Here is a 12,017-nt window from a genome sequence, read left to right as displayed (position 1 = left end):
GGCTACCCAGACCCTCCTATTGGAGTAAATGGTTTTAGCCCACTTTATGATTTTTGCCATACTGGCTATCCAGACCATCCTAACGGAGTAAATGGTTTTAGCCCACTTTATGATTTTTGCCATATTGGCTATCCAGACCCTCCTATCGGAGTAAATGGTTTTAGCCCACTTTATGATTTTTGCCATACTGGCTATCCAGACCCTCCTATTGGAGTAAATGGTTTTAGCCCACTTTATGTTTTTTGCCATACTGGCTATCCAGACCCTCCTATCGGAGTAAATGGTTTTAGCCCACTTTATGTTTTTTGCCATACTGGCTATCCAGACCCTCCTATTGGAGTAAATGGTTTTAGCCCACTTTATGATTTTTGCCATACTGGCTACCCAGACCCTCCTATTGGAGTAAATGGTTTTAGCCCACTTTATGATTTTTGCCATACTGGCTATCCAGACCATCCTAATGGAGTAAATGGTTTTAGCCCACTTTATGATTTTTGCCATACTGGCTACCCAGACCCTCCTATTGGAGTAAATGGTTTTAGCCCACTTTATGATTTTGCCATACTGGCTACCCAGACCCTCCTATTGGAGTAAATGGTTTTAGCCCACTTTATGATTTTGCCATACTGGCTATCCAGACCATCCTAACGGAGTAAATGGTTTTAGCCCACTTTATGATTTTTGCCATACTGGCTACCCAGACCCTCCTATTGGAGTAAATGGTTTTAGCCCACTTTATGATTTTTGCCATACTGGCTATCCAGACCATCCTAACGGAGTAAATGGTTTTAGCCCACTTTATGATTTTTGCCATATTGGCTATCCAGACCCTCCTATCGGAGTAAATGGTTTTAGCCCACTTTATGATTTTTACCATACTGGCTACCCAGACCCTCCTATTAGAGTAAATGGTTTTAGCCCACTTTATGATTTTTTCCATATTGGCCCTCCAGACCCTCCTATTGGAGTAAATGGTTTTAGCCCACTTTATGATTTTTGCCATACTGGCTATCCAGACCATCCTAACGGAGTAAATGGTTTTAGCCCACTTTATGATTTTTGCCATACTGGCTATCCAGACCCTCCTATCAGAGTAAATGGTTTTAGCCCACTTTATGATTTTTGCCATACTGGCTATCCAGACCCTCCTATTGGAGTAAATGGTTTTAGCCCACTTTATGTTTTTTGCCATACTGGCTATCCAGACCCTCCTATTGGAGTAAATGGTTTTAGCCCACTTTATGTTTTTTGCCATACTGGCTATCCAGACCCTCCTATCGGAGTAAATGGTTTTAGCCCACTTTATGTTTTTTGCCATACTGGCTATCCAGACCCTCCTATTGGAGTAAATGGTTTTAGCCCACTTTATGATTTTTGCCATACTGGCTACCCAGACCCTCCTATTGGAGTAAATGGTTTTAGCCCACTTTATGATTTTTGCCATACTGGCTATCCAGACCATCCTAATGGAGTAAATGGTTTTAGCCCACTTTATGATTTTTGCCATACTGGCTACCCAGACCCTCCTATTGGAGTAAATGGTTTTAGCCCACTTTATGATTTTTGCCACACTGGCTATCCAGACCCTCCTATCGGAGTAAATGGTTTTAGCCCACTTTATGATTTTTGCCATATTGGCTATCCAGACCCTCCTATCGGAGTAAATGGTTTTAGCCCACTTTATGATTTTTGCCATACTGGCTACCCAGACCCTCCTATCAGAGTAAATGGTTTTAGCCCACTTTATGATTTTTGCCATACTGGCTACCCAGACCCTCCTATTGGAGTAAATGGTTTTAGCCCACTTTATGATTTTTGCCATACTGGCTATCCAGACCATCCTAACGGAGTAAATGGTTTTAGCCCACTTTATGATTTTTGCCATACTGGCTACCCAGACCCTCCTATTGGAGTAAATGGTTTTAGCCCACTTTATGATTTTTTCCATATTGGCTCTCCAGACCCTCCTATTGGAGTAAATGATTTTAGCCCACTTTATGATTTTTGCCATACTGGCTACCCAGACCCTCCTATTGGAGTAAATGGTTTTAGCCCACTTTATGATTTTTGCCATACTGGCTATCCAGACCCTCCTATTGGAGTAAATGGTTTTAGCCCACTTTATGATTTTTGCCATACTGGCTATCCAGACCCTCCTATCGGAGTAAATGGTTTTAGCCCACTTTATGATTTTTGCCATATTGGCTCTCCAGACCCTCCTATTGGAGTAAATACAGCATAATAACAAACCACACACTGATAGTTTTTGTGTTAAATTATAACTCTTAAAACTACATGTATTTGCTGAGACGAGGAATGAGTTGCGTTTAGTGAGCACAGTAGTCAACAGATAGTTTTATATCGACAATCGTTGCTGGGAGTCGCACAACAGTCACAAACAATATGTAATAAAGTGGTCTTGAGCAAGAATAATGTTGGTAAAAATAACCTAGTCTGCCAGATAATAACATTCCATTCAAAGGTCTGGCCATGGGTCAATGAACACCTATCAGACTGTGATGTTTTTCAGTTGACACAATAAGTGTATTCAAACAGTTTGAATTTTATTATATATATCTAAAGTGAAAAACAATCAAATTCTGAGAAATATGGCTAATAATTTTGCAAACTGTATATCATAAATGTTTCAGGATTTCACAACCTAACGTATAAATTAAAATATAAGCTGTAAGAATCTTTTTAAGTAGAAACAGGATAGTTGCAGTAAGTTTTACTTATTTGGTTAATATCTCCATTGTGAGAAAAAACATCGAGCAATACAAGTAACATCTGTCCAGTCCAGAAAGTAGAAATTCATATTACTGTTTAGAAAATAATACATTAGGTTGAAAGTCACTAACACTTGTTTCTTTTATTTTATTTTTTTTCCATAAAAAATAGAAATCCAGCTTATGTAAAAAAACAGTATTACATATTGAATTTTTGTTAGGCTGAAAACTGCTGAAATCTTCTGCGTGTCTTCAGAAGAAATAAAAGATATTGCTGTTAAAATAGAAGAGGAGTTGTTCCGTTACTTTAAAGACACTGGATCCAAATATAAAGCTAAATATCGAAGTTTAATTTTCAACATCAGGGACCACAGAAATGAAGTTAGTTTTTATTTTAACTCTCTTGAGTAAAATGTCTTACAAAATCAGCTCTGTTTTATAACCTTAGTGTAAAACATAAAAACTTTACAAACAAACTGAGAAATGTGTTTATATCATTTTTTCTGAAGATTCTATTTGTAATAATGTGTTCAGTAAATTTTCTTGGAAATTAAAGTAATTTCAGAATGTTTAAAATCAATATATTTTCGTACAGTATGTTATTTTAAAACTAGAAAACAGCTTTACACTTCACATGCTGTTTTCATGTTAGGCTAATGTTACAAGTAGAATATGTTGGATGTTCTGTACAAATTGCTTAACAGATACTGTATTGATAAGTTATTGTTATGTAACAGATACTGTATCGTCAAGTTATTGTTATGTAACAGATACTGTATCGTCAAGTTATTGTTATGTAACAGATACTGTATCGACAAGTTATTGTTATGTAACAGATACTGTATCGACAAGTTATTGTTATGTAACAGATACTGTATCGACAAGTTATTGTTATGTAACAGATACTGTATCGACAAGTTATTGTTATGTAACAGATACTGTATCGACAAGTTATTGTTATGTAACAGATACTGTATCGACAAGTTATTGTTATGTAACAGATACTGTATCGACAAGTTATTGTTATGTAACAGATACTGTATCGACAAGTTACTGTTATGTAACAGATACTGTATCGACAAGTTACTGTTATGTAACAGATACTGTATCGACAAGTTACTGTTATGTAACAGATACTGTATCGACAAGTTACTGTTATATAACAGATTGCGTTATATCAGTGTCTTGGTACATTCAAACAGATAATTTGTGTTGTGGGAAGTTTATGGTACATGGTCGCCAGAGACTAGTTTATAATTATTAAATAAGACCTTAGTTTGTTTTAACACTACTTGTTTTACACAGGGACTCTTCCGCAAGATTGTGAAGTCTGTCATTTCACCAGAGAAGTTGGTGCGGATGTCACCAGGGGAGATGGCTTCAAAGGAACTTGTGAAATGGAGAGAACAAGAAACCAAGCATGTACGTCACTATTAAATGTTAACATTTTATTCATCTTCACATAGTGATGGTGATTTTGTTTTATTACACATGTTGTGGTGGTGACTGTAATTTTGTTTTATTACACATGTTGTGGTGATGGTGATTTTGTTTTATTACACAGGTTTTGGTGATGATGGTGATTTTGTTTTATTACACAGGTTGTGGTGGTGATGGTGATTTTGTTTTATTACACAGGTTGTGGTGGTGATGGTGATTTTGTTTTATTACACAGGTTGTGGTGGTGATGGTGATTTTGTTTTATTACACAGGTTGTGGTGGTGATGAAGATTTTGTTTTATTACACATGTTGTGGTGGTGACTGTAATTTTGTTTTATTACACAGGTTGTGATGGTGATTTTGTTTTATTTCAGACATTAGAAATCATAAAACGAGAACAGATGGAGCAGGTAAATAATCCACATCACACCAAAAAAACTCACAAGGGAGAAATTGAAATAGAAGAGGAAAGTTTGGTGACTTTGGATCAACAGGTAACTTTTTAGAAACCTGTATTTGTCTGTTCTATAGTGGTAACTTATCTGATATTAGTTAGTGGTATTGTGACATACTGTTACAAACCATTACTAGCAGACCCTTTACTTGGTACGTGTAGGATCAACAGGTAACTTTTTAGAAACCTGTATTTGTCTGTTCTATAGTGGTAACTTATCTGATATTAGTTAGTGGTATTGTGACATACTATTACAAACCATTACTAGCAGACCCTTTACTTGGTACGTGTAGGATCAACAGGTAACTTTTTAGAAACCTGTATTTGTCTGTTCTATAGTGGTAACTTATCTGATATTAGTTAGTGGTAGTGTGACATACTATTACAAACCATTACTAGCAGACCCTTTACTTGGTAATGCGTGTAGGATCAACAGGTAACTTTTGGAAACCTGTATTTGTCTGTTCTATAGTGGTAACTTATCTGATATTAGTTAGTGGTATTGTGACATACTGTTACAAACCATTACTAGCAGACCCTTTACTTGGTAATGTAGGATCAACAGGTAACTTTTTTAGAAACCTGTATTTGTCTGTTCTATAGTGGTAACTTACCTGATATTAGTTAGTGGTATTGTGACATACTATTACAAACCATTACTAGCAGACCCTTTACTTGGTACATGTAGGATCAACAGGTAACTTTTGGTAACCTGTATTTGTCTGTTCTATAGTGGTAACTTATCTGATATTAGTTAGTGGTATTGTGACATACTATTACAAACCATTACTAGCAGACCCTTTACTTGGTACGTGTAGGATCAACAGGTAACTTTTTGGTAACCTGTATTTGTCTGTTCTATAGTGGTAACTTATCTGATATTAGTTAGTGGTATTGTGACATACTATTACAAACCATTACTAGCAGACCCTTTACTTGGTATGCAGTAGGATCAACAGGTAACTTTTAGAAACCTGTATTTGTCTGTTCTATAGTGGTAACTTATCTGATATTAGTTAGTGGTATTGTGACATACTGTTACAAACCATTACTAGCAGACCCTTTACTTGGTGCATGTAGGATCAACAGGTAACTTTTAGAAACCTGTATTTGTCTGTTCTATAGTGGTAACTTATCTGATATTAGTTAGTGGTATTGTGACATACTATTACAAACCATTACTAGCAGACCCTTTACTTGGTACATGTAGGATCAACAGGTAACTTTTTGGTAACCTGTATTTGTCTGTTCTATAGTGGTAACTTACCTGATATTAGTTAGTGGTATTGTGACATACTATTACAAACCATTACTAGCAGACCCTTTACTTGGTACGTGTAGGATCAACAGGTAACTTTTAGAAACCTGTATTTGTCTGTTCTATAGTGGTAACTTATCTGATATTAGTTAGTGGTATTGTGACATGCTGTTACAAACCATTACTAGCAGACCCTTTACTTGGTATGTGTAGGATCAACAGGTAACTTTTTAGAAACCTGTATTTGTCTGTTCTATAGTGGTAACTTATCTGATATTAGTTAGTGGTATTGTGACATGCTGTTACAAACCATTACTAGCAGACCCTTTACTTGGTATGTGTAGGATCAACAGGTAACTTTTAGAAACCTGTATTTGTCTGTTCTATAGTGGTAACTTATCTGATATTAGTTAGTGGTATTGTGACATGCTGTTACAAACCATTACTAGCAGACCCTTTACTTGGTATGTGTAGGATCAACAGGTAACTTTTTAAAAACCTGTATTTGTCTGTTCTATAGTGGTAACTTATCTGATATTAGTTAGTGGTATTGTGACATACTATTACAAACCATTACTAGCAGACCCTTTACTTGGTACATGTAGGATCAACAGGTAACTTTTTAGAAACCTGTATTTGTCTGTTCTATAGTGGTAACTTATCTGATATTAGTTAGTGGTATTGTGACATACTGTTACAAACCATTACTAGCAGACCCTTTACTTGGTACGTGTAGGATCAACAGGTAGATTTTTGGTAACTTATCTGATATTAGTTAGTGGTATTGTGACATACTATTACAAACCATTACTAGCAGACCCTTTACTTGGTACATGTAGGATCAACAGGTAACTTTTTAGAAACCTGTATTTGTCTGTTCTATAGTGGTAACTTATCTGATATTAGTTAGTGGTATTGTGACATACTGTTACAAACCATTACTAGCAGACCCTTTACTTGGTACATGTAGGATCAACAGGTAAATTTTTAGTAACTTATCTGATATTAGTTAGTGGTATTGTGACATACTATTACAAACCATTACTAGCAGACCCTTTACTTGGTACGTGTAGGATCAACAGGTAAATTTTTAAAAACCTGTATTTGTCTGTTCTATAGTGGTAACTTATCTGATATTAGTTAGTGGTATTGTGACATACTATTACAAACCATTACTAACAGACCCTTTACTAGCAGACCCTTTACTTGGTACGTGTAGGATCAACAGGTAAATTTTTGGTAACTTATCTGATATTAGTTAGTGGTATTGTGACATACTGTTACAAACCATTACTAGCAGACTTTTTACTTGGTACGTGTAGGATCAACAGGTAACTTTTTGGTAACCTGTATTTGTCTGTTCTATAGTGGTAACTTATCTGATATTAGTTAGTGGTATTGTGACATACTATTACAAACCATTACTAGCAGACCCTTTACTTGGTACATGTAGGATCAACAGGTAACTTTTGGTAACCTGTATTTGTCTGTTCTATAGTGGTAACTTATCTGATATTAGTTAGTGGTATTGTGACATACTATTACAAACCATTACTAGCAGACCCTTTACTTGGTAATGTAGGATCAACAGGTAACTTTTGGTAACCTGTATTTGTCTGTTCTATAGTGGTAACTTATCTGATATTAGTTAGTGGTATTGTGACATACTATTACAAACCATTACTAGCAGACCCTTTACTTGGTACGTGTAGGATCAACAGGTAATTTTTTGGTAACCTGTATTTGTCTGTTCTATAGTGGTAACTTATCTGATATTAGTTAGTGGTATTGTGACATGCTGTTACAAACCATTACTAACAGACCCTTTACTTGGTACATGTAGGATCAACAGGTAAATTTTTGGTAACTTATCTGATATTAGTTAGTGGTATTGTGACATACTATTACAAACCATTACTAGCAGACCCTTTACTTGGTACGTGTAGGATCAACAGGTAACTTTTGGTAACCTGTATTTGTCTGTTCTATAGTGGTAACTTATCTGATATTAGTTAGTGGTATTGTGACATACTGTTACAAACCATTACTAGCAGACCCTTTACTTGGTACATGTAGGATCAACAGGTAACTTTTTAGAAACCTGTATTTGTCTGTTCTATAGTGGTAACTTATCTGATATTAGTTAGTGGTATTGTGACATACTATTACAAACCATTACTAGCAGACCCTTTACTTGGTACATGTAGGATCAACAGGTAACTTTTAGAAACCTGTATTTGTCTGTTCTATAGTGGTAACTTATCTGATATTAGTTAGTGGTATTGTGACATACTATTACAAACCATTACTAGCAGACCCTTTACTTGGTACGTGTAGGATCAACAGGTAACTTTTGGTAACCTGTATTTGTCTGTTCTATAGTGGTAACTTATCTGATATTAGTTAGTGGTATTGTGACATACTATTACAAACCATTACTAGCAGACCCTTTACTTGGTAATGTAGGATCAACAGGTAACTTTTGGTAACCTGTATTTGTCTGTTCTATAGTGGTAACTTATCTGATATTAGTTAGTGGTATTGTGACATACTATTACAAACCATTACTAGCAGACCCTTTACTTGGTACGTAGGATCAACAGGTAACTTTTAGAAACCTGTATTTGTCTGTTCTGTAGTGGTAACTTATCTGATATTAGTTAGTGGTATTGTGACATACTGTTACAAACCATTACTAGCAGACCCTTTACTTGGTACATGTAGGATCAACAGGTAACTTTTCAGAAACCTGTATTTGTCTGTTCTGTAGTGGTAACTTATCTGATATTAGTTAGTGGTATTGTGACATACTGTTACAAACCATTACTAGCAGACCCTTTACTTGGTAACGTGTAGGATCAACAGGTAACTTTTAGAAACCTGTATTTGTCTGTTCTGTAGTGGTAACTTATCTGATATTAGTTAGTGGTATTGTGACATACTGTTACAAACCATTACTAGCAGACCCTTTACTTGGTACGTGTAGGATCAACAGGTAACTTTTCAGAAACCTGTATTTGTCTGTTCTATAGTGGTAACTTATCTGATATTAGTTAGTGGTATTGTGACATACTATTACAAACCATTACTAGCAGACCCTTTACTTGGTAATGTAGGATCAACAGGTAACTTTTAGAAACCTGTATTTGTCTGTTCTGTAGTGGTAACTTATCTGATATTAGTTAGTGGTATTGTGACATACTGTTACAAACCATTACTAGCAGACCCTTTACTTGGTATGCGTGTAGGATCAACAGGTAACTTTTCAGAAACCTGTATTTGTCTGTTCTATAGTGGTAACTTATCTGATATTAGTTAGTGGTATTGTGACATACTATTACAAACCATTACTAGCAGACCCTTTACTTGGTACGTGTAGGATCAACAGGTAACTTTTTAGAAACCTGTATTTGTCTGTTCTGTAGTGGTAACTTATCTGATATTAGTTAGTGGTATTGTGACATACTGTTACAAACCATTACTAGCAGACCCTTTACTTGGTACATGTAGGATCAACAGGTAACTTTTCAGAAACCTGTATTTGTCTGTTCTGTAGTGGTAACTTATCTGATATTAGTTAGTGGTATTGTGACATACTGTTACAAACCATTACTAGCAGACCCTTTACTTGGTAATGTAGGATCAACAGGTAACTTTTAGAAACCTGTATTTGTCTGTTCTGTAGTGGTAACTTATCTGATATTAGTTAGTGGTATTGTGACATACTATTACAAACCATTACTAGCAGACCCTTTACTTGGTACGTGTAGGATCAACAGGTAACTTTTCAGAAACCTGTATTTGTCTGTTCTATAGTGGTAACTTATCTGATATTAGTTAGTGGTATTGTGACATACTATTACAAACCATTACTAGCAGACCCTTTACTTGGTACATGTAGGATCAACAGGTAACTTTTGGTAACCTGTATTTGTCTGTTCTATAGTGGTAACTTATCTGATATTAGTTAGTGGTATTGTGACATACTATTACAAACCATTACTAGCAGACCCTTTACTTGGTAATGTGTAGGATCAACAGGTAACTTTTGGTAACCTGTATTTGTCTGTTCTATAGTGGTAACTTATCTGATATTAGTTAGTGGTATTGTGACATACTATTACAAACCATTACTAGCAGACCCTTTACTTGGTACGTGTAGGATCAACAGGTAACTTTTTAGAAACCTGTATTTGTCTGTTCTGTAGTGGTAACTTATCTGATATTAGTTAGTGGTATTGTGACATACTGTTACAAACCATTACTAGCAGACCCTTTACTTGGTACGTGTAGGATCAACAGGTAACTTTTCAGAAACCTGTATTTGTCTGTTCTGTAGTGGTAACTTATCTGATATTAGTTAGTGGTATTGTGACATACTGTTACAAACCATTACTAGCAGACCCTTTACTTGGTAATGTAGGATCAACAGGTAACTTTTAGAAACCTGTATTTGTCTGTTCTGTAGTGGTAACTTATCTGATATTAGTTAGTGGTATTGTGACATACTGTTACAAACCATTACTAGCAGACCCTTTACTTGGTAATGTAGGATCAACAGGTAACTTTTTAGAAACCTGTATTTGTCTGTTCTATAGTGGTAACTTATCTGATATTAGTTAGTGGTATTGTGACATACTGTTACAAACCATTACTAGCAGACCCTTTACTTGGTACGTGTAGGATCAACAGGTAACTTTTTGGTAACCTGTATTTGTCTGTTCTATAGTGGTAACTTATCTGATATTAGTTAGTAGTATTGTGACATACTATTACAAACCATTACTAGCAGACCCTTTACTTGGTATGTAGGATCAACAGGTAACTTTTGGTAACCTGTATTTGTCTGTTCTATAGTGGTAACTTATCTGATATTAGTTAGTGGTATTGTGACATACTGTTACAAACCATTACTAGCAGACCCTTTACTTGGTAATGTAGGATCAACAGGTAACTTTTAGAAACCTGTATTTGTCTGTTCTATAGTGGTAACTTATCTGATATTAGTTAGTGGTATTGTGACATACTGTTACAAACCATTACTAGCAGACCCTTTACTTGGTATGTGTAGGATCAACAGGTAACTTTTTAGAAACCTGTATTTGTCTGTTCTGTAGTGGTAACTTATCTGATATTAGTTAGTGGTATTGTGACATACTGTTACAAACCATTACTAGCAGACCCTTTACTTGGTACATGTAGGATCAACAGGTAACTTTTGGTAACCTGTATTTGTCTGTTCTATAGTGGTAACTTATCTGATATTAGTTAGTGGTATTGTGACATACTGTTACAAACCATTACTAGCAGACCCTTTACTTGGTAATGTAGGATCAACAGGTAACTTTTAGAAACCTGTATTTGTCTGTTCTGTAGTGGTAACTTATCTGATATTAGTTAGTGGTATTGTGACATACTGTTACAAACCATTACTAGCAGACCCTTTACTTGGTAATGTAGGATCAACAGGTAACTTTTAGAAACCTGTATTTGTCTGTTCTATAGTGGTAACTTATCTGATATTAGTTAGTGGTATTGTGACATACTGTTACAAACCATTACTAGCAGACCCTTTACTTGGTACATGTAGGATCAACAGGTAACTTTTGGTAACCTGTATTTGTCTGTTCTATAGTGGTAACTTATCTGATATTAGTTAGTGGTATTGTGACATACTGTTACAAACCATTACTAGCAGACCCTTTACTTGGTAATGTAGGATCAACAGGTAACTTTTGGTAACCTGTATTTGTCTGTTCTATAGTGGTAACTTATCTGATATTAGTTAGTGGTATTGTGACATGCTGTTACAAACCATTACTAGCAGACCCTTTACTTGGTAATGTAGGATCAACAGGTAACTTTTGGTAACCTGTATTTGTCTGTTCTATAGTGGTAACTTATCTGATATTAGTTTGTGGTATTGTGACATACTATTACAAACCATTACTAGCAGACCCTTTACTTGGTACGTGTAGGATCAACAGGTAACTTTTTGGTAACCTGTATTTGTCTGTTCTATAGTGGTAACTTATCTGATATTAGTTAGTGGTATTGTGACATACTATTACAAACCATTACTAGCAGACCCTTTAGTTGGTACGTGTAGGATCAACAGGTAAATTTTTGGTAACT

At 35.4% G+C, this 12,017-nt stretch overlaps 1 protein-coding gene across 1 annotated transcript in view; it reads left to right on the top strand.

The window, feature by feature from the left end:
* The window catches only part of LOC143246812 (uncharacterized), a 75,526-nt gene that overhangs the window by 50,605 nt on the left and 12,904 nt on the right, over positions 1-12,017 (top strand). The window contains exons 10-12 of the mRNA XM_076493981.1: positions 2,951-3,110; positions 4,035-4,151; positions 4,545-4,664. Of these exons, the coding sequence (XP_076350096.1) occupies positions 2,951-3,110; positions 4,035-4,151; positions 4,545-4,664 (397 nt within the window). The remainder of the gene's footprint in view (positions 1-2,950; positions 3,111-4,034; positions 4,152-4,544; positions 4,665-12,017) is intronic.

This window comes from Tachypleus tridentatus, chromosome 3 (assembly GCF_004210375.1).
Source record: "Tachypleus tridentatus isolate NWPU-2018 chromosome 3, ASM421037v1, whole genome shotgun sequence".
In the NCBI taxonomy this organism is placed as follows: Eukaryota; Metazoa; Arthropoda; class Merostomata; order Xiphosura; family Limulidae; genus Tachypleus; species Tachypleus tridentatus.
Note: the sequence above shows the minus strand (reverse complement) of the source record. Positions and strands in the feature narration are given on the sequence as shown.